This window comes from Scyliorhinus canicula, chromosome 6 (genome assembly GCF_902713615.1).
Source record: "Scyliorhinus canicula chromosome 6, sScyCan1.1, whole genome shotgun sequence".
NCBI lineage: Eukaryota > Metazoa > Chordata > Chondrichthyes > Carcharhiniformes > Scyliorhinidae > Scyliorhinus > Scyliorhinus canicula.
Genome location: NC_052151.1, coordinates 29,456,401 through 29,483,702, shown reverse-complemented (window position 1 = coordinate 29,483,702; position 27,302 = coordinate 29,456,401). Strand labels below are relative to the sequence as shown.

Below are 27,302 nucleotides of genomic sequence, written 5' to 3'. Positions count from 1 at the left end.
ACTTTTCCAATAAAATTTTTTGTAATAAAGAACAAGATACACAGCTGATGATTTTTATTGGTCTGCCTTTTGCTACAGTTAATATTTTGTGTAAAGGATTGTGGTCTCTTTTTGTTCATCTGCAGTCAGTGCCTCTGCGTACATCTGAAATCGAACGTGGAGAAGTTTTACTTACTCTGCTTGATGACCCGGAAGCTGTTTGCATTTGCCAAGGATGAATGCCAAGAAGAGAATCCAGATAGCTTGATAAATCATGAAGTGTTGGCTCCTGGACAGCTCTACTTGATGTTTTTGAAGGTTGGTCTACTGCCTGATAACCCGATTGGGCTGATATTGATATAACCAATGGAGGTTGTATTTGCAAATGCCACCTAAAACCCACACGTGTAACTGAAACCATTCTTCCTAATTTTGCTTTTGCAATAATTGAAAAAATTAACTTTTTAGCAACTGGATGGGATAGAATGTGACACTTTTTTCCATTTGTATCTAAGAACAATCTTTTTTTATCAATATACACATGCAGTGTATTGTAGCAGTTTATAAAAGATTATTCATGGCTGTTGGCATTGCTGGCTATGCCAGCATTTATTGTCCATCCCTAATTGTCATTGAGAAGGAAGTGGTGAGCTGCTGCCTTGAACTACTGCAGTCCTTGTACCATAGAATTTATAGAATGAGGCCATTTGGCCCATCGAGTCTGAACAGGCCCATGGAAAGATCACCCTATCTAAGCCCACACATCCACCCTAGCCCTGTAACCCAGTAATCCCACTTAACCTTTTTGGAAACTAAGGGCAATTTAGCATGGCCAATCCACCTAACCTGCACATCTTTGGACTGTGGGCGGAAACCGGAGCACCCGGAGGAAACCCAGGCAAACACGGGGAGAACTCTGCACAGACAGTGACCCAGCGGGGAATCAAACCTGGGACCCTGGAGCTGTGAAGCAACTGTGCTACCGTGCCACCCTGTGTTGTAGGAACATAGGCTAGTGCAGTTACGATTGGCCACATTATTGCTCTCTGCCATAAACGTCCTATGATTCTATAAACTCCCACTGTGCTGTCGGGATATTTCCAGGATTTTGACCTATGACAGTGAAGGAATGCTGATATAGGATCAAGTCAGAATGATGTGTCACTTTGGAGGTGGTGTTTCCATGCATCTGCCGCCAATGCCCCTTTAGGTGGTAGTGACCGCAGGTTTGGAGGTTCTGTCAAAGGAATTCTGCTGTCAATCGCCCCAGAACTGTAGTAATACATTTTTGGCAATAACAAGTTCCCACTGGTATGTTGCTATGTTTTTTACTTGTTCTGAGTGCATGTTCACCACCACCATTATGTTTTGCACCAGACAACCAGGTTTGGCAGAAATCTTAGTAGAATTGCTGTTCATTGTTAATTGGCCATATTGTCAAACCCAAATGACAGCAATGTTTAATTATTTAAAATATTTCCAATTGAGGGGCAATTTAGGGTGGCCAAACGACCTACCCTGCACGTAAAGAACAAAGAAAAATACAGCACAGGAACAGGCCCTTCGGCCCTCCACAACAGTGCTGCCCGTCTAAACTAAAATCTTCTGCACTTTCGGGGTCCGTATCCCTCTATTCCCATCCTATTCATGTATTTGTCAAGATTCCCCTTAAACGTCACTATCGTCCCTGCTTCCACCCCCTCCTCTGGCAGCGAGTTCCAGGCACCCACTACCCTCTGTGTAAAAAAAAAAACCTTTCTCGTACATCTTCTCTGAACCTTGCCCCTTGCACCTTAAACCTACGCCCCCTAGTAATTGACCCTTCTACCCTGGGAAAAAGCCTCTGACTATCCACTCTGTCTATACCCTTCATAATTTTGTAGACCTCTATCAGTCGCCCAATAAACCTCCGTTGTTCCAGTGAGAACAAACAGAGTTTATTCAACCTCGCCTCATTGCTAATGCCCTCCATACCAGCCAACATCCTGGTAAATCTCTTCTGCACCCTCGCTAAAGCCTCCACATCCTTCTAGTAGTGTGGCGACCAGAATTGAACACTATACTCCAAGTGTCGTCTAAGTAACGTTCTATACAGCTACAACATGACTTGCCAATTTTTATACTCAATGCCCCGGCCAATGAAGGCAAGCAAGCAGTATGCCTTCTTGAGTACCTTCTCTACTTGTGTTGCCCCTTTCAGTGACCTGTGGACCTATACAGCTAGATCTCTCTGACTGTCAATACTCGTGAGGATTCTACCATTCACTGTATATTCCCTACCTGCATTAGACCTTCCAAAATGCATTACCTCACATTTGTTCGGATTAAATTCCATCTGCCATCTCTCCGCCCAAGTTTCCAAACCATCTAAATCCTGCTGTATCCTCTGACAGTCCTCATCGCTATCCGCAATTCCACCAACCTTTGTGTCGTCTGCAAACTTACTAATCAGACCAGTTACATTTTCCTCCAGATCATTTATATAAATTACGAACGGCAAAGGTCCCAGCACTGATCCCTGCGGAACACCACTAGTCACAGCCCTCTAATCAGAAAAGCACCCTTCCATTGCTACTTTCTGCCTTCTATGACCTAGCCAGTTCTGTATCCACCTTGCGAGCTCACCCGTGATCCCGTGTGACTTTACCTTTTGCACCAGTCTGCCATGAGGGAACTTGTCAAAGGCCTTACTGAAGTCCATATAGACAACATCCACTGCCCTACCTGCATCAATCATCTTTGTGACCTCCTCGAAAAACTCTATCAAGTTAGTGAGACACGACCTCCCCTTCACAAAACCATGCTGCCTCTCGCTAATACGAGTTGTGGGGGTGAGACCTACACAGATCTGGGGGGAATGTGCAAACGCCACACGGACAGTGACCCAGGGCCGGGATTTAACCCGGTCCTTGGTGCCGTGAGGCAGCAGTGCTTAGCACTGCGCCACCCTCTGTTTAATTATTTGGTTTTTTTCCTGGAACGCTACACTGCTGTCCTCGTGTGCCACGTTTATTCCTTCAGTTGAGAGGGCTATAGAGTTTCTTGGAGGGAAGAAAAACCTCAAAGTCTGTTCTCGACCGCGTGGTGTTGGTAAAACCTCAGTTTAATTCAGAAAAACTGTGTGCACACAGGAGAGATAGATACTGCGACTATCCTGTAGCTCACAAAAGTCAGCTCTGCCTGTCCTCAGAATTACATGTATGTGTATATATATATATATATATATTTAAAGTTCCTTGGAGTCACAAGCAGGTATTGACGTCACTGAATCATTCGGAATAATACAAAGTGATCAGTATGCATATTTTCTGGTCCCCGTAATGGGAAAACGATTAAAGAAAACAATGTTTCCGTACAATCTCATGGGTTTGTGCTTAACATATTTAACTTCTGGAAGAGGTGCGAATGTGTTGGACAATGGATTCCTTAGACTTACTGGGGCCTCCTGTGTTTCCCTTTTCATATTCAAATGCTCTGTGAGACAATTAAATCATTTCCAATGTGGGTGACTTTAACCCCTTGCTTGCTGGTTTTCCCTTGGTATATGTTTAACCCCTTGCCTGCTGGTTTTCCCTTGACCTGTGCTATTACAATGCTTTGAGACATCTCTATTATACCAATCCTGACACATATAGCAATTTCTTCCGTTAACAGAGTTTACATCTGCCACTGCAAAAACATTTTTTAATGGCAAGCTTGGAAAAACTTTGAGCCATGGGCTTGCTCGGAACTGGACTGAAGTTACTCAAAATCATAAGAACCTAACAATTGCAGACAAGGGAAACTTTTACCTTGAACCTATTTTTAAACTACATCCCATTGGCTGCCTTCTCAAGTTGTAAAAGGCTATAAGTTCATGGATGACACGGAAATCGGCGGTGTGGTAAATAGTGAGGAGTAATGCCTTAGATTACAGGGAGATATAGACGGGCGGGCCAGATGGACAGAACAGCGGCAAATAGAATTTAATCCTGAAAAGTGTGAGCTGATGCATTTTGGGGGACCAACAAGGCAAGGGAATACACAATGAACAATAGCATGTGAGGAAGTACAGAGGGACCTTGGGTTGCATGTCAATAGATCCCTGAAGGCAGCAGGACAGGTAGATAAGATGGTTTAGAAGACATGGCATATTTGCCTTTATTAACCAAGACATTAAATACAAGAGCAGGGAGGTTATGATGAAGGTGTATAAAATGCTTGTTAGGCCACAGTTAGAGTACTATGTGCAGTTCTGGTCGCCACACTATAGGACGGATGTGATTGCACTAAAAAGGGTGCAGAGGAGATTCACCAGGATGATGAGGAGAGGCTGGTTAGGCTGGGATTATTTTCCTTACAGCAGGGAAGGCTATTGTGGGGGGGCCTAATCGAAGTTTACAGAATAATGAAAGGCGTAGTTAGGAAGTAACATTTTCCCCTTGGCCGAGAGGTCAATACCCAGGGGGCATAGATTCAACATCTAAGCATCACAATGAGCACTTTTGAAGCTTTGAAAGCTCCACCTAGTTGTCAAAATGTGCAGGTGTGGCTGTGTGACCAGCATGGAACATGGCTTTCAGATGCCATAATATAAAATATACACTTAATTATGATCTATCACAAAGTTATGTCTTGGTTTTTATATTTCAATAAATCAGTGCAGACTTTTAGTAGAGATTAACTAGAGATACAGTAAAAGGAGAATCACCGGCATTTAACCAGTTTCTTGCACTTCGTGAACTGTTAAATACACATTTGGATGGAGTGCTTTTCTCTGGATTTACAAGTTATATAGAGTATGTTGGAAGTGAGCAGGATTAAGCTGTGATTTTGAATTGGAATTCTGCTCTGTTGGAGCGGAAAAAATAATTTTACAACGTCCCCAGTATTTTTCTTTTTGCAGGTGCAGTTATCTGGGCTGCCAAGGGTTTGATAGGAAATTATCAGCCAGAAGTTCTAATTCCTGATTATTATCCAGCAACCATGTGCCTATAAAATAGCTTGCCGCCACTTGCAGTCTAGGTTTGTGCAATGATAATAGCCAATTAGATCAGGTACCAGAACATGACGGAAGCTGTGGGACTGCAATGCAGCAAGAAATCAATGTCTTCAGCAGAAGATGTAGGGTTGAAAATAGAGAAGAGGGAAATACACTTTTACATATGAACCAACACCTTTGGGTAAAAAGTGGATCTCCTTTAATAAAATATTTATAAGCATGTGGGCAAGTTACAAGTTCTCTTGAGAAGACAAAGTGAGCTGGTTAATCCTTTTCAGGTTTGGGGTTCATAGAATCCCTATAGTGCAGAAGAGGCCATTCAGCCCATTGAGTCTGTGCTGACTTTCCAAAAGAGCACCATACATCGGCCCACTTCCCCACCCTATCCCAGTAACACCACCTAACGTTGCCCACTAAGGGGCGATTTATCATGGCCAATTCACCTAACCTACACACCTTGGACTAAGGCAGGAAACCGGAGCATCTGGAGGAAACCCACACAAGGGGAGGCAGTGGTATTGTCGCTGGACTGGGGTTTGAGGGGTTCGAATCCTGCCATGGCAGATGGTGAAATTTGAATTCAATTTTTTAAAAAAATCTGGAATTAAAAGTCTAATGGTGACCATGAAACCATTGTCGATTGTCATAAAAGAAAACATCTGGTTCACTAATATCCTTTAGGGAAGGAAATCTATCGTCCTTGCCTGGTCTGGCCTACATGTGACTCCAGATCCACAACAATGTGGTTAACTCTTAAATGCCCTTGCAGATGGGCAATAAATGCTGGCCCAGCCAGCATCGCCCACATCTTGTGAATGAATTTTTTAAAAAAGACACGTGGCCAACGTGCAAACTCCACACAGTCATCCAAGGGCTGGAACTGAACCCGGGTTCCTGGTGCTGTGAGGCAGCAGTGCTAACCACTGTGCCTCAAAGTGCCATTCAGCTACAAGATTAAAACCACGTTTTAGCTAATTTACCCATGTTAAGGTAGGGCAAACAGCAGGTGAGATAAATGGCCAGTTAAATTGTTCTGTTACACTCAGCTGAGGATGGATTTTGGCCGGGACAGCAGGAAATGTTCCCAGCTTCAGCAACATGCCATGGAGTGTGTCTGAAGTGGAGGTCTGCTGAGCGATTGCCACCACAGCCCAGTGCTCCTCCGCTAAGGGTGGCACGGTAGCACAGGGACTCTGGTTCGATTCCCAGCTTGGGGTTTGTGGAGTCTGCACGTTCTCCCCGTGTCTGCATGGGTTTCCTCCGGGTGCTCTGGTTTCCTCCCACAAGTTCCAAAAGACGCGCTGTTAGGTGAATTGGACATTCTGAATTCTCCCTCTGTGTACCCGAACAGGTGCTGGAGTGCGGCGACTAGGAGATTTTCACAGTAACTTCATTGCAGTGTTAATGTAAGCCTATTTGTGACAATAATAAAGATTATTATTATTATAGCACTGATGGCAGTGGTCAAGCTCAGTTACCCAAGTCCTGGAATGGAGTTTACTGTATTAACATTCAATGTTACCAACTGAACGATGTTGGGAAATCGTAACTGATCATTCAAGTTTCTGTTCGTACAAATGTTGTAAATGATTTTTTCTTTTATTCCTGTTGACAGGAGAAAATGGAGTTTTGGTTACAGTCCATAAAATTAGCACTGGACAAAAAGAGCCAGAAAGGATCTATCCAGATTAGTTCTGAAAACTTAATGAAAGTGTTTAATTTAGTGCCAGATCTATCACGACCATTTGAGTATCTTTTAGCCACAGGAAACCTGCGCTCAAAATCAGGTGAGCTCTATTCTTATGATAAGTATTATAGCACGCTTAGAGCAGCTAGCAAATAGACTGACTTAATAAAGTTATTTGGAAAGTCTGATTTCTGTTTGTTTTCTGTCAGCAAATATAAATTTAAAATCTAATGTCGACTAGATGAGCAAACTACAGAAAATATTCAACTTGCTGCAGATTTGTATGTGTTGGTAAAGTTTGTGTTGCTGCACTTGCAGCAATGTCAAAGCAATCATCACTGCTTCTTACAGCTGCAGTGCAAACTTTTCCAGCAGTGGGCAAAAGTGTTATCAATTATGTTTGGAATGCTAAAACAGTTAAATTGGCTGAATGATGCTTAAACCAAGAAGCTGTTGGGTGATCTTGTCCATGTATCACAGGTATTGTTCTCTTTAGGGGTTAAAAATTCAGAAAGCTAACTGTACAGATTATCTTTGGTGATTATCATCCAGCAGATTGTTGACCAATTTCATCCACAATGATGCTGCACTCTAGTTCACCTTTCAGTTTATGGAGTTTGTGAGATATAGGTAGCCCTGGGGGGGGGTTTGGGGGTTGGTGTTGTGGAAGTACCTGAAGAGCAAACTTTGTCTTCATTTCAAATTAAATACATTTCGGAACATGAGTTGCAAAAAAAAATTTTTTTAATGCTTGCTTAAGCCAACAAAACAAACTTGTGTTTTCTTCATTGCATCTTCACAAAAATGAGGCACATGTAAAATATGGAACCATAGAATTCCTACAGTGCAGAAGGGTCCATTCGGCCCATCGAGTCTGAAAGAGCACCCTACCAAGGCCCATCCCCTGCCCTATCCCAGTAACCCCACCTAACCTGCACCTTTGGACACTTAAGAGGGCAATATAGCATCCCCAATCCACCTAACCCACACATCTTTGGACCTCGGAGGAAACCCACGCAGACATGGGGAGAAAGTGCAAACTGCACACAGATGTCCAAGGCTGAAATTGAACCCGGGTCCCTCGGGCTATGAGGCAGCAGTGCTCCCCACCATTCCTCCTCTATACACAAAATACACCTGACTGAGTCTGCTGTTGAAATGCAGACACAAATCTTAAAAATGCAGTAAAGGACGGCATGTGGCGCAATGGTTAGCATTGGGACTGCAGCACTGAGGACCCGGGTTCGAATCCCGGCCCTGGGTCACTGTCCGTGTGTTTACACATTCTCCCCATGTCTGCGTGGGTTTCTCCCCCACAACACAAAGATGTGCAGATTAGGTGGATTGGCCACGCTAAATTGCCCCTTAATTGGGAAAAAAAATAATTGGGTGCTCAAAATTTATTTTAAATTTTTTAAAAAAGACATGCATTTCACGTGATTCTGGGTAATGGTACCTTTTGATTTCAAATTTATTTCTCTTCTCTTTTATTCCAGGTCTGGGGATGCTGCAGGATTCGGGTTTGTGTGTTGTGGCAGACAAGCTGAATTTTATCCGTTATCTCTCACACTTCCGCTGCGTGCACAGAGGGGCTGCTTTTGCTAAGATGAGAACCACCTCTGTGCGCAAGTTGCTACCAGAATCCTGGGGCTTCCTGTGTCCTGTGCACACTCCGGATGGAGAGCCCTGTGGGCTAATGAATCACTTGACTGTCATTTGTGAGATTGTGACTCAGTCATCAAGTACTGTCTCACTGCCAGCCCTGTTCTGTGCACTAGGTAAATTAAACAATAGAGTATTGGATTGGTTATATAATAGTGATTACAGAGCAAGTTGCTTGAAACAAACTAGTTTATGCATGGGTGCATTTGATCCACCAAATGCAGCTGTTCAAAAGTTGGGAAAGATTTAAATTTTTCTTGCCGAGTGTATAATCTATTTACCGATATTGTATAGATTTCTGATGCATCCAGCACTGTACATTGAAACGCAAGTAGAGTGCTGAATAGAAGTGTCTGACAACTGTACTGAGCTGTTTGTGAGCATTGCTGTGCTCATCGTATGAGTACATTTCAGTGGGCAGCTCATGGGATTAGAGAGGCATTGGCAACATGTATATAGAATTGGCCAAGGGTCAGAAAGCAGAGATATTACGATCCCTGACCAGAACCCAACAGTAACTAGGATACCGGACAGAAACCCCAATATTTTGTTTAATTTTGGAAGACTGAGGAAAGGATACCTCGCTCCAGGAGTGATTTCACGCAAAATGGGGATATAGTAGATTGAAACAAACTTTATTACTGACACAGTATTGAGCTGGAGCGGCAGTTGGAGCGGCGGGGATGGAGCCTCTCACGAGGCAGTCGAGGCGGCAGGCCCGAACCCAGCGTGAGGCAGCCAAAATGGTGGCAGAGAGTGAGGCACCAGAACAGCAGGGCTGAAGTTTAAGATAAAGTGTGGAACAGCAGGAGCAGTGAGACAGGTCAGCGCTTGAAGCAGCCGGAGCAGCAGGGCAGGGCCCAGAACACGAGGCAGCCGAAGGCAGCATATAGAGGGGTGGCTCCTGCTTGAGGTGTATGTTTTTTTTTCTTTTTGGGCATTTTTAATGCCCGGTCCTGGGGGCAATTCATGAAGGACTAAGAACTGGCAAAGAGGCGAGAGATGTCCAAAAATCAGAGGAAGACAGCAGCAAGGAGGGGAGAGAATGTTGAGCGTGAGGACCAGCCCGGGGGCTGACAAGAGGGGGGAGGCCGTGCCGCTGGGTGGAGTCGCACTGCTTACAGCAAAGAAGATGGCTGAGGTGGTGTCTCTCGAGCTCGAAAAACAGTTTGCAAAGCATATGGAGGTGATAAGAAAGGAGATGGCAGTGGCGCTGAAGGCGTGGGTAGAGAAGGCAATTACCAGTGGAGGTAGCTGTTGCAAAGGCTGAGGTGAGGGAACAGAGAAGATGAAGGGAGTAGAAGAGGCCATGTCATGGCACAGCGATCAGCTCACCTCGGAGATGAGCTGCAGAGGGTGGTTGAGGCCAATAAGGGGCTGCGAACAAAGCTGGAGGATATGGAGAACCGCTCAAGATGACAAAATTGAAGGATTATGGGCCTGCCCGTGGGGGTGGAGGGCCCGAGGCTGACAGAGTACTTTGCCAACACGTTGGCAGAACTGATGGGGGAAGGGAGAAGAATCTTCTCGGTATGAATTGGACCGAACTCATCGGTCGCTGAGGCCTAAGCCTAAGTTAAACGAGCCGTCAAGGGCAGTGATCATCTGTTTTCACAGATATCACATGAAGGAGAAGGTATTGAACTGGGCAGAGAAGGAGTGGGAGGTGCAATGGGCTGATGCTAAGGTTCGTATCTATCAGGACTTGACGGTGGAACTGGCAAAGCGGTGAGCGGCTTTCAGCCGAGTGAAGGCGGCGTTGTACAACAGTGGAGTCTGGTTTGGAGTGATGTATCCAGCAAAGCTAAAGGTGACCTACAACACCAGAGACTTTTATTTTGAGACAGTGGAGGCGGCAGAGGCATTTATGAAGGCAGAAGGCTTGGGACGGAAGCAAAGAGTGGGAGAATGTATATATGTAACTTTGAATAATGTTCCTACTTCATACTGTTATAGAGGTGAACAGTTTTTTGCTGCTGTTCTTTATAGCTTTGAATAATGTTCTTACATCATGCTGTTATAGAGGTCAATGATTTTTGCTGTTCTTTGTTTTATTTTAATGAAAAGTATATTGATTATTTTTTCTTCCTGGGACTGGGCGGGAGGGGAGGAAAGGCCTGAGCAGGGGTCCCCCCACTAGCTAACGTAAGCCACCGTATTGTAGGGGGAGGGGCTGCGGACATTGGAGCCTGGTGAGCAGGTTTCAATGGGCCTAGAAGGTGAGAAAAGGGAGAGGATCGACACGGGGTAGGGTCTCTTCGAGAGTGTAGGGTGGGATTCTGGGAGGGGGGATGGGATTCGATGTCAACAATGGATAGGGACGGGTTAGGCTCAGTGTGTAGGACCCGAAATAATAATAATCACTTATTGTCACAATAGGCTTCAATTTTTTAAAAATAAATTTAGATTACCCAATTATTTTTTCCAATTAAGGGGCAATTTAGCGTGTCCAATCCACCTACTCTGCACATTTTTGGGTTGTGGGGGCGAAACCCACGCAGACACGGGGAGAATGTGCAAACTCCACACGGACAGTGACCCAGAGCCAGGATCGAACCTGGGACCTCAGCGCCGTGAGGCGGTTGTGCTAACCACTAGGCCACCGTGCTGCCCTCCAATAGGCTTCAATTAAGTTACTGTGAAAAGCCCCTAGTCACCATTACCGGCACCTGTTCGGGAGGGGGCTGGAGCGGGAATTGAACCCACGCTGCTGGTCTTGTTCGGCATTACAAGCCAGCTGTCTCAGCCCACTGTGCTAAACCAGCCCCTATTATTATGATGGTGGATAAGTGGTGGGGGGGGGGGGGAAGGGGAGGAAGAGACACCCCCTGTTAAGATAGTTACGTGGAACGTGAGGGGGATGGGAGGCCCAGTGAAGGGTTCGAGGGTGCTTGCACATTTGAAAAGTTTGAAAGCAGAAGTGCCGATGCTTCAGGAGACTCATTTTAAGCTGAAGGATCAGGAGCGGTGTAGAAAGGGCTAGGTTAGCCAGGTCTTTCACTCAGGCTTTGATAGTAGGGCGCGGGGGGTTGTGGTTCTGGTTAGTAAAAGAGTGAGATTCCAAATGGAGAAAGTTGTGGCAGATCAGGGAGGTAGATACGTAATAGTGACGGGGCATTGGAAGGGAGGTTGGTGGCGCTGGTAAGTTGTGTATGGTCCCAACTGGGATGATGCAGGGTTTGTAAAGAAGGTGTGTGGGGCCATCTCCGACTTGGATTCACGTGAATTGATAGTGGGTAGATACTGGAATATGGTGCAGGAGCCCAAATTGGAAGGTCACGACCGCGATCGCTTACCCAGTCAGGAGGAGCGAAGGCGTTGGCTGGGTTAATGGTGGAAATGGGAGGAGTGGACCCTTGGAGGTTCTTGTACCCGGGAGAGCGGGAGTATTCTTTCTTCTCTTCAGTTCATAAGGCCTATTCGCAGATAGATATTTTTGTGGTGGGGAAGTCGCTGTTGGCCGGGGTTGGACTATTCGGCAATTGTGATATCGGACCATGCGCCACACTGGGTTGATATGGTGCTGGAGAAGGGAATAGTGCAGAGGTTGGGGTGGAGATTGGATGTGGGGCTGTTGGGGGACCAAGGGTGTTGTGATAAGATTGGAAAAGTGATTGTGGTTTAATTGTACAGGTGAGGTCTCACAGCTGGCGGTATGGGAAACTTCGAAGGCAGTGGTGAGAGGGGAGGTGATATTGTTTAAGTCAAAGGTGAATAAGGAGGAGAGGGTGGAACGGCAAAGGTTATTAGTTGAGATGTTGGAAGTGGATAGGAGGTATGCAGAGGATGTGGATTCAACACTGTTGGAAAAGAGGAAGGAGTTCCTCTGCATGCTGGCAGGTCAACTTCGGAGGGAGGTAGCGGCGAGGGAATGTTCCCCAATAGGGCAGGGAAGTTGGTGGTGGCTCCAGATCAGATTAATAGGGGGAGAGAGAGCATCGGGTATTTTTGTATGCGGATGACTTGCTGTTGTACATATCAGAACCGAGTGTGTCGATAGGGGGCATATTGGGGCTGCTTCGAGTGTTTGGGTCTTTTTCGGGATATAAACTAAATTTAGACAAAAGTGAATATTTTGTGGTGTTTCGGGCAGGGGCGGGGGGGGGGGGCTACCATTCCGTAGGGCGGGGACTCCGATATCTGGGGGTGCAGGTGGCACGGGATTGGAGGAGGGCTCCATAGGTATAACATTACTAGTCTGGTGGGGAGGGTGAAAGCAGATTTGGCAAGGTGGGATGGTCTCCCTCTGTCACTGGCGGGTCGGGTACAGGCTATTAAAAGGAACGTGTTGCCGCGATTCCTGTTTATTTTTCACTGCCTGCCGATCTTCCTGCCAAAGGCATTTTTCAAGGAGGTCCAAAAGATGATTACTTTGTTTATATGGAGGAGGAGGGGGGGGGGGGGGGGGGGGGGGGGAAGGTGGCCAGGATTAGGAATGTGCTATTGCAGAGAGGACGGCAGTCAGGGTGCTTCCGAATTTACTATATTATTACTGGACGGCGAACGCGGAGAAGGTGAGGGGCTGGGTTAGAAGGGGGACTCCAAGTGGTTAGAATGGAGGAGAGTCTGTGTAGGGGGTCGGGGCTGAGGGCGTTGGCAACAACATCGCTCCCGATGGACCTGGGGGGATACTCGGGAGTCCAGTAGTAGTAGTGACATTGAAAATCTGGAGGCAGTTGCGCCAGCATTTTATGCTGGGGGTGGGTCAAGGGAAATGCCGATTCGGGGGAATCACAGATTTGAGCCAGGGAAGTGGGATGGGAGTTTTCGGAGATGGGAGGAGAAGGGAGTCAGGGCATTAAAGGATTTGTTTCTGGTATGTTGCTGGTGACTATGTATGGGTGGATGGTGGATTCCTGAATCCTTTTCTTTGATGTTTGTATTTAAAATGTTTAGGGTTGTTTAGGAGTTGGCGGGAGGGAGAAATTGTTGGTCAGGGATTGACATTGACAAGTGGCAATCTTGTAGCTCCTTTTGAAATTGGTCTGTACGCTCCCAGGTGGCCTATTAAAACCGCTCGGGCATAGTTAGGTGTGACATTCCTGAAACCGAGAATATTCTTTTGTTCTGGAGACCACTGGGGAAACGTTTTCAGACAGAAGGCAACCAATTAATTGTCTTTGTTCAGCAGAAAAGCCCAGTTTAAAAATAAGCATTAGTATTATTATTCCTTATCAGAAGGATCCAACAAAACAAGATATTGTTTTTTCAGTCATGATGCTCCTATGTTTATTATCAGTGTAAGCCCGGCTGTGAACTGTTTCTGATCCTCACGTTCTGCAGGTGTTACACCAGTGGATGGTACACCCAGCAAGCCATATTCTGAATGTTACCCAGTTCTCCTGGATGGTGCTGTTGTTGGCTGGGTAGAAAAAGAAATGGGACCTAGTATTGCCGATACGTTACGCAACTTTAAAGTATGTATCGATTTTACTTCGTTATTTTCCTGTTTTTTCACATTTATGATTTGTGTTACCAAAAATAGATAAACAATTGTTCCTGCACCAACCATTTTCCCGTTTCACACACCATCCTCTAGCCCATGCCCTGGGACTTGCAGTTGTTTTTACCTTTCTCCACTGCTGCTAGACCCATTCTGAAGCTTGTCTCTAGACATCAAAACTGGAGTCAGTAGAGTTTAGGGGATTTGAGTGTCCAAGGGAGCTAAAAGTCATGAGAGATGTCCTCCTGAACTGGTATACTGTGTGCCATTAGGACAATATCTCTAGAATCGTGCATTATATAGTTTCTGTTGCATCACCTACACGTTATTCTTGTTGTTTTGTTAAAATAAAATGTTTCTGGCAATTATGGCACCATTTTTCTTTGCATTAGCTGTATATTGGAAGTTGGGTTCCCCTTGTAAGTGTTTTCAGGATTTTGTTGATTGCGAGGCATCAGAAAAAGTTGAACGCCATTGTTTTACACAATGGGAAAAGGGAGGGAGCGCCTCTCTTCGTCTGCCTTTTCCTTCATCCTTGTGGAGATGTCTGCATGTGGGATTTAAAGTGGGGCTTTGCGTCACTCAGGGTTTCTCCATTTTCCATCAAAAGTGGAAATGGATTGGTGTATGAAATACAGGAATGCCTGTTGTTGTAGTTAGTGATCATGAACAAGTAATGTCCTTGACTTCCCCTCCCCTCTCAGCTTACACTGTTGAGAGTAATTGCAAAGCCCCTACTTTGGCTGAGCTCCGCTAACTCAGTGTGGACTCCAGACCTTGTCTAATCGGTGCGGCTTTTGCTGCTCACAGGAAAAACACATTGACCGAGTCAGTAAATTTATAATTGATGCAGAGGGTTAAAATGAATGGACGTTACAACATTTCTAGTTTGGTAGGGAGGATAAAACCTGATCTGGCAAGGTGGGATGGTCTGCCTCTGTCACTGGCGGGTCGGGTATAGGCGGTTAAAATGAACGAGGCCATATTCAGGGTTTCGGATCAGCCGGGGTTGGAAACGGGTGTGGAGGTAGATGTTGTAGCCTTTGCCTCGTTGATCGCCCGAAGGGATGGAGATCAACCTCTCCACCCTGTGCCCTGGCGTGGCAGGGGGACCTGTTGGAATTCTTGACTCTTGAGAAGGTCAAATTTGAACTGAGGGGAAGGATGGAGGGGTTCTACAATTCATGGGCGTTATTCATTATGCACTTTGGAGAATTGGATGACATCGAACATTACGGGGAAGGTTGGGAGAGTTGCGGGGAGAGGGACTGTATGTGTTATGGTGACTATGGGTGATTCCCGATTCCTTTTTGTTATTTGTTTATGTTAAAATGCAGGCTAATGTTTGGTGGGAGGGTGGGATTGATGTTATTGATATGGGGATTGACATTGCATTCGTTACTGATTATTGTCTATTGCTGGTGGGTGTAAATTTGGGAGAAAATGTGAAAAAGGAGAATAAAAATATTTTTTAAAAAAATGAATGAACATTATGGATCAATACTAATAGTGTTAATCTGTGGTCTGTTCTTCTGTCAGGTGCTCCAGTTGAAAAAGGTCCCTCCGTGGATTGAAATCGTTCTTATACCAATGATGGGTAAGCCTAGTATTTACCCAGGATTGTACATCTTCACCACCATGAATCGCATGATGCGGCCTGTCAGAAACCTGGACTTGGGAAAAGAGGAGCTCATTGGGACACTTGAACAGGTAATAATCTCCGAATAGTGATATTTTTTAATTGTGTATTTTAGAAATGTCTAACACATTGCTCATAAAATAAATTTGGATAGCTTTTGGCCTACGTTTTTCCATCCCAGCATGTAACTGTTCCATAAATATATTGTAATACAAATGCTCACGTTTTTTTATTGTGCTGAAATCATGCCAGTGGGGAAGAGTTTTTTTAAAATTTACTCTTTCATGGGATGTGGGTGTTGCTGGCAAGGCTATTATTTGCCACCCACCCCTACTTGCCCTTGAACTGAGTGGCTTGCTGAGCAGTTAGGAGTCGAGCATATTTCTGTGGATCTGGACTCGCATGTAGACCAGACCCGACCAGATAAAGGTGGCAGATTTCTTTCCCCCGTGGATATTAGTGAACCAGATGGGTGTTTATGATAATTGGTCACCATTACTGAGGCTAGCTGTCAATTCCAGATTTTATTAATTGAATTTGTATTCCACCAGCTGCTGTGATAGGATTTGAAGCCATGTCTCCAGAGCATAAGCCTGGGCCACCTGGATTACTAGTCCAGTCACATTGCCACTATTCCTAACTCTCCTCCAGACATCCCTTTACTTGTGTTCCCATGCCGGCTGAGGTTATTCATAAAGACACCGCCCTCTCAACCATGCCCCTCGCCTGAGGTGTGGTGATCCTCAGGTTAAATCACCACTAGTTAGCTCTCCCCCTCAAATGGGAAAGCAGCCTATGGACTCCTGGAACTATGGCGACTTTACCAGTGGGACGGCATGCAGACACTTTCTGAGTATTCATTTATCTTGTGTCCAACCTACTCGCTGTTCTGTTTCCATGAATGAAATGAAAATCACTTATTGTCACGTGTAGGCTTCAAATGCAGTTACTGTGAAAAGCCCCATTCTGGCGCCTGTTCAGGGAGGCTGATACGGGAATCGAACCGAGCTGCTGGCCTGCCGTGGTCTGCTTTCAAAGCCAGCGATTTAGCCCTGTGCTAAAGATAATGCAACCCTTTGCAAAGGAGACAAGTGGAATAAAGAGGAAACTATTTCTTCCTGTGTTTAAAGAAAACAGGCTAAAGTATCTGATAGCTGAAAGTCATTCTGAGGCAAATGGTTCAAAGCCACATTGATATTCCCTCTCTTTTAATATTAAGGAACACAATTTGACTAAAGTGCTGGAAAATAAACAAGCTGTTTTTACTAACGTTTATGATACATTCTGTTGGTCACTGCAGTTGTACATGAATATTGCTATCACCGAGGCGGATATCTTGCCTGGAGTAACCAGCCATCAGGAACTCTTTCCCCATAGCATGCTGAGTGTAGTGGCTAATTTCATCCCATACTCTGACCATAATCAAAGTCCCAGGAACATGTACCAGTGTCAGATGGGTAAGTAAAAATGGAAGCTAAACTATTGAAGAAATCTATGGTAGTTTAGAGATGGAAATTGCATGGACAGTCGAATCTGTAAATAATTAATTAACATTCACCACTTTGCTGAAGTGAAGGGGATACAACCCTGTGCAAAGAGTCCAGTGGATTAGAAAGAAGTAGCAGTGGAGGAATTGGCCAGCTTATTGGACATGATACCGGAGGAGGGTCTGGTGCCATGTCCACAGATATAGGGGATAATGGGGATGAAAGAAAATTAGAATATTATTATTTCATTGAAGGTTGAGATTGCATTGACTCAGTATGTAACAATGGCAAAGGAATGAGATCTGCTGAAACAACTGTGTAGATATTGGGAAGGATCAGAATTAGGCCACTCAGCCCATCGAGTCTGCTCCACCATTCAATATTGGCTGATATTTTCTCATCCCCTATCGCGGCTTTGCTGCTGAAAGGACAGAAGCGAAGAGGTGTCAGGTGCGTCCGTGCAAAAAGGCAAAAGTAGGACTGCTGTGCGTGTCCTCTTTTACTTCAAGACTGGTTTCAGAATAGCATTGACAGAAGTACAGGTCATAACAACATTTAACAAAATTAGTAATTGACAGCAATTGAATTAAAATCCGATTGACGTAATTTTATTCTACTTTTTAAAAGCTAAAAACTTGTGTGCCAAAAACCGACGTTACACCAATTGAGCTGTATCACATAGTTGGCAAAATTGGCCAGTCGCATAGACCTATAAGGTTGTGGGTTTGTACATGGTCAGTGTTGAGATAGACAGGGTGGCAGTTAGGCTCGATGCGGCACGGTAGCACAGTGGTTAGCACTGTTGCTTCACAGCACCAGGGTCCCAGGTTCGATTCCTAGCTTGGGTCGCTATCTGTGCGGAGTCTGCACATTCTCCCTGTGTCTGCGTGGATTTCCTCCGGGTGCCCCGGTTTTCTCCCACAGTTGAAAGATGTGCAGGTTAGGTGGATTGGCGATGCTAAATTGCCCTTTGTGCTCCAAAAACAAGGTTAGGTGAGGTTACGGGGATAGGGTGGAGGTGTGGGCATAAGTAGGATCCAAGGGCTGGTGCAGTCTCTTGGCCCAATGGCCTCCTTCTGCACTGTAGATTCTATGATTCTATCATGCAGTTTGATCTGAACACCTCGGATAACGAGAGGTATTCGACCAGAGTTACCTGTCCTGCTCACTATCCAGTGGTCTGTGCTGGAAGTGAGCATGTGTGCATTTGGAGTGATGGCAAAGTTGTTCCTGGCTTTGAAGTCTTTTTCTCATAGTTTAATACCTTGCCAACACTCACCACATAAAGCTTGCACGTCAAGAAAGACCCTTTAACTGGTTTAGCCCAGTGGGCTAGATAGCTGGATTTTAATGCATAACTAGGCCAGTAGCGCGGGTTTAATTCCCGTACCAGCTATGAATTCTCCCTCTGTGTACCCAAAAAGTGCCGGAATGTGGCGGCTAGGGGCTTTTCACAGTCACTTCAGTGCGGTGCAAATGTAAGCCTACTTGTGACAATAAAAAGATTATTAACAAGGAACTAAAAGGCAACTAATGCCTTTTGTACCCTGTGTATTCAATTAGAAGTCAAGGCTTTCAGGATAGGAGGTAGGGGAAAAAATATTCAGGGTGGTGAGATAGGAAAGGATATTAAATTCATTGTGGAACCTTTCGGTCTCTACTAAGTACTGTAATGTAATTATGAAGGTATTTCAATTTTTTCCCTCTAGCTGATTGCTGTTAAGAAAATAAATAATTCAACTAAAAGATATGTACAGCAAATGCTTAGCGTACTCATTTTAAGTATTGACATATGATAGTTCAGTAAACATATTACTTCCACTTCTCTGACTTTTTAGGCAAGCAAACAATGGGTTTTCCATTACACACTTACCCGGACAGATCGGATAATAAACTCTATCGCCTTCAAACTCCTCAGAGTCCTCTTGTGCGGCCACACATGTATGACTACTTCAATATAGATAACTATCCCATAGGGACAAATGCAATTGTAGCTGTCATCTCGTACACTGGATATGACATGGAAGATGCTATGGTATGTATTTGCTTCTTGAATTAAACTGCTGAGTACCAACTCATATACCCACAACAAGTGGGGTGACTAATGTTTTCAGTGTTGGAAACAAGTGATATTCTTTACCTGCCATTAAACGACACACATCTCTGGTACTTGTTGGTGAATGAAAGTCCCACCTGGGTTGATCATTTCTGCCATTGAGAGGGGTGAGTTGGCATCTGCTTACTTATTTCTGTCAATGCTAGTTAATCCCAACTTGTTCTTGGTGTAGATCTGTAAAATCCTGCATCTGTAACTCAAATCAGGAACCGAGTGATTGGGGAGCATATACATTTGTTGACAGGATTGTGGGGAAAAATGTCTTGTTTGGAACATTTAGCCTGTCTGTAAATACTAAGTAATATAGTCCTGTCATCGTACATGGATAAACTTTATTTTAATGTTTAATTTAAACACTCATCTGTTTTGGTACTGACGGAAACTTCCAATTTTGTTAGCTCCATAGAAGAATGTCCATAGAATCCCTACAGTGCAGAAAGAGTCCATTTGGCCCATCAAGTCTGCACCGACCCTCCGAAAAAGCACCCTACCTCCACTCCTCCGCCCTATCCCCATAACCACACCTGACCTGCACATCTTTGGACACTAAGGGGCAATTTAGCATGGTCAATCCACCTTACCTGCACTCTTTGAACTGTGGGAGGAAACCGGAGCACCCGGAGGAAACCCACACAGACATGGGGAGAAGATGCAAGCTCCACACAGTCATTCACGGCTGGAATCAAACCCATGTCCCTCCTGCTGTGAAGCATCATCTTGCAGCCCATAAATTAATCTTTCTCTGCATTTAGAAATCACCAAGGCAAAGCCTCCTGTTTCAATACACGAGCTTTACTAATGGAGTAATTTATGCTTTTCATTCCGTGCATTCTGTCAGACTTCTTCACATGATTTATTGGGAAAGTAAAGTTTCCCATTTGGATTAAAACAGTTGTCCCGCTGAACAAGACAGAAGTCACCAAGTGTCGCATTAAAATTAAATCACGTGCAAGTTACTGGTACACATATATGAAAACACTCAGACCAGTGTGCAATAAATCAAAATTGATACGTTGGTTCAGTTTGTGATGTTCTCTGAAGTTTGTTTTGAGATACATTGATAGGGCAGTATTTGGGGAGTTTTAGTCTGCCTCTGAGTTGGTGAGCTTGGTACTATAACTAGATGCTTGAAATGGAAATTGTTCCATCTAAACATTCCTCGCCTCAATTAGCAAGTCATTTAAAAAAAGCTTTGTTTAATATCAGCCCTCTAATCATTCTGATCATCGCTGCTAAGAGGGTTAAATCATGAACAGTATTGGGATATTTCTAATACATGCGGTTGTCCGAGGAAACTGACCCACAGCCGCCCACGGGAAGTTCCCAAGTAAGGATTGCCCGACAATTGCTTGGGAAATGCAAACTTCCGATGATCAAATACCCTGCACTGGGAAACATCCGAAAAAGCAATTTAAATCATGAACATTAGATGGATCTGACTGTGTTACATCCGATCTGAGGTGCAAGGCAGGGCGAGACTAGATGGAAAAGATTTCCAGGTACAAAAGTAGAAGCAGAGTGGCAGTCCAACTCTGATTGCCAATCCGTGGAGGCTCAGACCCATAGTGTTCAGTTTTGGAAAATATATTTCTGTTGAACTAGCTGTACAGTACTGACCCTAACTGTGTTTTTCTTTCCCCCATACATGTATGAAAAAGATTATCAACAAGGCATCTTGGGAGCGAGGATTTGCTCATGGAAGTGTTTATAAGACTGAAATGATAGACCTTGACCAAAAGATTAAGCAACATGATGGTCTCTTTGTATTTGGGGTCAAACTTGGTGATAAGCGAACAGCACAGAAACTTGACGATGATGGACTGCCCTTTATTGGGGCTGTATTGGAGTACGGTGATCCTTTTTATAGTTACCTGAATCTCAACACCGGGGATAGTTCTGTGATATACTATAAGTAAGTAAAAATATCGATCAAATGTGTTACTCATGTACTTTTTTACACTAATGAAGCATGGGAAATTTTCCTGAGTTTCTCTGCATTACTTTTTGTCAATAGATAAAGTGAAATCTGAGCTGGGGTCCCAGGTTTTGTTTCTTGGCTTGGGTCACTGTCTATGCGGATTCCGGTCTGCATGTTCTCCCCATGTCTGCGTGGTTTTCCTCTGGGTGCTCCAGTTTCCATTCACAAGTCCCAAAAGATGTGCTTGTTAGGTGAATTGGACATTCTGAATTCTCCCTCTGTGTACTCGAACAGTCACCGGAATGTGGCGACCAGAGGCTTTTCACAGTAAATTCATTGCAGTGTTAATGTAAGCCTACTTGTGACACTAATAAAGATTATTATCCTGTAACATTTATATTGATGACTAGGTGTTTTGTATTTTTGCCCTCCGCACACTTGCTGTCATACGTGGATCACTTTTTTTCTGTCAATGTATACTATATTAAAAAATACACTAACGGTAATTCATTCTGCTGCTATTTAGTTGGTGCTGGTTTCGCACAATGGGCTAAATAGCTGGCTTGTAATCTAGAACAATGCCTGCAGTGCGGGTTCAATTCCCGTACCGGCCTCCCTGAACAGGTGGCGGAATGTGACGACTAGGGACTTTTCACAGTAACTTCATTGAAGCCTACTTGTGACAATCAGCTATTATTATTATTTGTGGTATATTGCCTGCTGTGTCGGACTACAGTGACTGTACAGTGGTTTTACTTTGAAAAGTAATTTGATGTGTAATATGATTTTGATATGTTTCAGTTATGACGCAGACCATTCAGCCCATTGTGTTTAAAATGGCTCTCCAAACGAGCATCATTTAACATTTTTTGTTTTTCCAATTAAGGGGCAATTTAGCGTGTCCAGTCCACCTACCCTGCACATTTTTGGGTTTGTGGAGGTGTGACCCACACAGACACTGGGAGAATGTGCAAACTCAGGGGCTGGTTTAGCACAGGGTCAAATAGCTGGCCTCTAAAGCAGACCAAGGCAGGCCAGCAGCACAGTTCAATTCCCGTACCAGCCTCCCAAAACAGACACCAGAATGTGGCGACTAGGGGCTTTTTACAGTAACTTTATTGAAGCCTATTTGTGACAATAAGCGATTTTCATTTTCATTTCATTTCACTTCACATCAAACCCGGGTCCTTAATGTGAGGCAGCAGTGCTAACCATTGCACCATCATGACTTAGTACCATTTCCCTGCCTTTTTCCAGTAGCCCTGCACATTGTTTCTATTCAAGTAATGCCCTCCTGAATGCTAATGCCCTCCTGAATACCTCTGATGCCTCCACTGCCATTCAGGCAGAGTATTCCAGACCCGAATCACTCGCTGTGTGAAAATGATGTTTCTCACATTGTATTTGCATGATGAAGCACAAGTGCAAATCCTTCCCTTTTTTCTTGTGCATGGGCCCAGGGATGCAGTTGGGACGTTTAACTTATTGACATTTTTCCAAAAATTGTTGCATTTTGATCTCCAGACGTTTTGGCAGATCCTAGCCACTTCCAGTTTAGGTTGTGGGTGAAGTACCCGTTGTTGGAACCTATGGTAACATTGATAAAATTAACCTGCTTGTGGTTGGGGTACCTTTTAACCAGATACTGAGCTTTCAAGATTGTGAATAGATTTAACTTTTTTTTAATGTTGCTTATTTCCCACAGGAGCAAGGAGAGCTGTGTTGTGGATAACATCAAAGTCTGTAGCAATGATAATGGAACTGCGCCGTTTAAGCGTGTGTGCATCACTATGAGGGTCCCTCGTAATCCCACTATTGGAGATAAGTTTGCTAGTCGGCATGGCCAAAAGGGCATCTTGAGTCGATTGTGGCCAGCGGAAGACATGCCGTTCACAGAGAGTGGAATGATGCCGGACATTCTGTTCAATCCCCACGGATTTCCTTCCCGTATGACCATAGGAATGCTGATTGAAAGCATGGCGGGTAAATCTGCCGCCATGCACGGTCTGTGCCACGATGCCACACCGTTCACGTTCTCTGAGGAAAACTCTGCCCTGGAATACTTCGGAAAGATGCTGCAAGCTGCTGGTTACAACTACTATGGCACGGAAAGGCTCTACAGTGGCATCAGTGGGTTGGAACTGGAGGCAGACATTTTCATTGGGGTGGTTTACTACCAGCGCCTGCGACACATGGTGTCTGACAAGTTCCAAGTTAGAACTACTGGGGCGAGGGATAAGGTGACAAACCAGCCCCTGGGAGGGCGAAATGTCCAGGGCGGTATTCGATTTGGGGAGATGGAACGTGATGCCCTGTTGGCCCATGGAACGTCCTTCTTGCTTCAAGACCGCCTCTTCAATTGCTCTGACCGATCTGTAGCCCATGTGTGCATCAAGTGTGGTAGTCTTCTGTCGCCAGTACTGGAAAAGCCCCCGCCATCATGGTCTGCCACACGTCATAGGAAATACCAGTGTACTCTCTGTCACCAATCAGACACCATCGAAATTGTCTCTGTGCCTTATGTTTTCCGATACTTCATAGCTGAACTGGCAGCGATGAACATTAGTATTCAACTCGATGTGAGATGATATGATTGATTCTTTTCAATAAATGTATGTCACTCAGTTTGTATATTTTGTACAGAGTGGGAACATATGGTAAAAGCTGTACTATGCTGAAAGCGTAGTGAAAACTGTTTCAGACTGATTTGTATTCAGATCTTCCTGCAGACTCTTGGTGGCAGCACAGGCATTGATATCTCGTGGGATTTGTTTGATAATTATGTTGTTTTTCACTGGTTGCAGACAATGTGTTGGAAGTTACATTGTCAGAGAAGTTTTAGGTTGAATTATATACCAAAGCCGCAATGTTTACAAAATTTTTCATTGTCTGTAATTTTGTCTCACTGCCCAGTCTGGGTGTTGCTGCTGTGGACACAGCACAACAGTAAATAACATTTATTTTGCAAGAAAAATTGCTTTTATTTTTATTTCTAAGCATTTCGTCTCTGCCAATAGGGCTCCTTCTCAACTACAAGAGGTTGTACATGGGGCTGTACATGGGGCTGGTTTAGCTCACTCAGCGAAATCGCTGGCTTTTAAAGCAGACCAAGCAGGCCAGCAGCACAGTTCGATCCCCGGACAGGTGCCGGAATGTGGCGACTAGGGGCTTTTCACAGTAACTTCATTGAAGCCTACTCGTGACAATAAGGGATTTTCATTTCATTGTGCAGCAGCCTGCTCCCAAATCTCAGCTTGGCTACTTTGAAAGTAGGGTCTTCAGGGTGTAGTGCACCAGTTCATTGTTCTGTCCCCCTGTCTGGATTCTGCTTGCTTGACACTTTACACTTGTTACAGAGAGAGGGAAATCAGAGGCTGTAGGAAATTTGAAATTGTGATTTTTGACTGATAACAACAGAGAATGCTGAGCATGCTCTGTCCTTTATATGAGACGTTAAACTGGTTGGTATCAACCCATCCTAATGGTTCAGGGTGGAATTTAGGATCCTATTTTACCAGAAGTTGTAGCACCTGGCTTTAACATTTCTCCCTTTTTAAAAAGTAAATTTAGAGTACCCATTTCAATTATGGGGCAATTTATCGAGGCCAATCCACTTACCCTGCACATAAGAACTAGGAGCAGAAGTAGACCGTCCGGCCCTTCGAGCCTGCTCCGCCATTCTATAAGATCATGGCTGATCTTTTCGTGGTCTCAGAACCACTTACCCGCATTCTCGCCATATCCCGTAATTCCTTTATTTTTCAAAAAACATCTACCCTATCTTTAAATATATTCAATGAAGTAGCGTCTACTACTCCTTTCGGTAGGGAATTCCATACTTTAACCACCCTCTGAGTGAAGAAGTTCCTCCTTGATCTGCTCCCCCTAATCTTGAGGCTATGCCCTCTTGTCCTACTTTTACCTACCAGTGGAAACATCCTTTCTACTATCTTATCCATTCCCTTCAAAATTTTATATGTTTCTATTAGATCCCCCCTCAACCTTCTGAATTCCAGTGAATATAATCTTTGGGTTGTGGGTGCGAAGCCCACGCAAACACGGAAGAATGTGCAAACTCCACACGGACTGTGACCCAGAGCCGGGATCGAACCTGGGACCATGGCGCCATGAGGCAGCAATGCTAACCACTGCGCCACCGTGCTGCCTAAACATTTCTCCCTTAACCAACACTAGTATAAACAGATTAATTGGTCATTCACTACTTCTGAAAATTACTAAATATCCCTGCACAATAAAAATGACTGCGTTTTGCCTGATGTGGAATGCGATGAGATATTTCTGGGAGTTGTGATAAGGTCATATAGAAATACAAGTTTTAAAGTATTGCACTTCGGGAAGTTCCAGCAGGCTTTATCTTTTGTTGCAACATTAGCACCTGGCTTGCAAATCTGAGCCACGGTTTGAAGAATCCAATGTCAGCACATATTAGTCTTTTACTATACAGGTACTGGAGCAGTTTCAAGGATCTGATAGCAAATGACTATTCAATTCTGTACAAAAACGTTTTGCAGACTGGGATGGCTGCTGCTCTTAAATTTACAAAATGCTACAGTAGCTAAATTCCTGATAAAAGTGATAACCATCACAATCTCACAAGGAAACTTTATCATTTTAACATACACCTTTCATTCAGTTCGGATCACTATGCCACAAGGGAAACATTAGGCGCACTGTAGAGAACTACCAGGCATTAAGTATCTGGATCTTGAGGAAAGACTGGAAACATGGGAGTTTGAGCAAAAAATCTTAAATTTGTTAAATTAATCCAGCATATTAAATTAAAATATGGGTGGCGCGGTAGGTCAATGGTTAGCACTGTTGCCTCACAGCGCCAGGGATCTGCATTCGATTCCCGGCCTGGGTCACTGTCTGCAGAGTTTGCACGGGTTTCCTCCCTCTGTACCCGAACAGGCGCCGGAGTGTGGCGACTAGGGGATTTTCACTAACTTCATTGCAGTTTTACGGTCAGCTTACTCCCTTGAGGCGAGCTTGGTGGCAGGGGGTCATTTAATTGGTAGGGTGGTGACAGGCAGGAACCTGATTGAGTCCAGGATGGGAAGGTCTATGGACAGTCCCTGCCACTCCCACCTCGAATAAAGATTATTATTAATTGGGGAGGGATTAAAAATCTCAAGATTGGTATTAATTTCCTGCCCAACTTGCCTTGACAAAGTGATGAGCCACCTCTGAACTGCTAGTGTGTGTGGAAAGGGGTGCTTGCTCCTCAATGTAATTGCAATTCTCTAGAAGTTTGATTTAAGTACATTAACAAACCACTTGAGTGTTTACGTCAATCTGACACTTGCATGTTCTGCTTTTTAACTTCTGGATTTGAAAACAAAAATGAATTCAAATTCTCAATGTGCCGTGGTGCGTTTTGAACTCCTTTGACACCATTTTGTGGATGTGATGAGGGTCTCATTTGCTGGCTGGAGAGCCTTTTGGGAAAGCCCCATGCTATCTTGTGGCACTCAAGCCAGTAGCAGGCCTTTCCCCAGGATCAAGAACCCTGGGAAACAATGTCCGGCAGCTGTTGTCTTCTCCGTAGTGCCACCAGGGAGGTGGTAAAGAGGTCGCTGTGGAGAGCGGCAAGAGGGACCAGTAGCAAGGGCCAGGGAGTACCTGCTTCAAGGGATTCCCAGTCAGGTGCCTTTTAACTAGGGACCCTCTGAAACCCGCAAGCAAACATGCTACAGTTGTCGTGCTCCCAACATGGCAAGTCCCTCACCGACTGCTGGGCTAATGCCAGGTGCAAGGATGAGACCTTTAAATGGGCATTAAATGTCTACTTAAGGACCTAATTTTAAGGGGGAGGGAAAGGGAAGAAAGGTGGGAGGGGCAGGGACTGTCCATGGACCTTCCCATCCTGGACTCAATCGGGTTCCTGCCTGTCACCACCCTACCAATTAAATGATCCCCTGCCACCAAGCTCACCTCAAGGGAGGGCACAATATTCCACCCCTGAGCAGATCACCAGCCTGGTGGTATAGCCATGAAACTCATGCATAAAACAATGTAGCACGGATTTAAAAGGCTACTTTAGAAATACCAACAAAGCACTTTTCACATAATTATCAATATATGGAATAGAATCTAAACAGTAGTAAAGGCAAAACCCCCAGAATCATTTTTTAAAAAGAAAATTGTAGCTATAGAGTGGTAGAAGTTTTATGGATCATGAAATCTCTGGTTGGGGATGAATGGGTTACATCGTGCTTCAACTCACCTTAAACGCAGTACACTTAAAAAAAACTATACATTATGGCATAACTGCACCCAGTCAATGCTCATTTTGCAGCTTTAAAAAAAAATCTATACAGTGTTTCTGAGAATAATTTGACTGAAATCTGCAGGTTACCAAAGAAATGA

The 27,302-nt window shown here is 44.5% G+C and overlaps 1 protein-coding gene across 1 annotated transcript in view; it reads left to right on the top strand.

Annotated features, from left to right (window-relative positions):
* Nucleotides 1-23,886, top strand: part of polr1b (RNA polymerase I subunit B) — a 47,485-nt gene extending 23,599 nt beyond the window's left edge. The window contains exons 7-15 of the mRNA XM_038799097.1: nt 126-297; nt 6,576-6,747; nt 8,144-8,425; nt 13,593-13,726; nt 15,292-15,462; nt 16,692-16,848; nt 18,717-18,913; nt 20,653-20,906; nt 22,618-23,886. Coding sequence (XP_038655025.1) covers nt 126-297; nt 6,576-6,747; nt 8,144-8,425; nt 13,593-13,726; nt 15,292-15,462; nt 16,692-16,848; nt 18,717-18,913; nt 20,653-20,906; nt 22,618-23,500 — 2,422 coding nt within the window. The 3' untranslated portion in view covers nt 23,501-23,886. The remainder of the gene's footprint in view (nt 1-125; nt 298-6,575; nt 6,748-8,143; nt 8,426-13,592; nt 13,727-15,291; nt 15,463-16,691; nt 16,849-18,716; nt 18,914-20,652; nt 20,907-22,617) is intronic.
* Nucleotides 23,887-27,302: the final 3,416 nt, after the last annotated feature.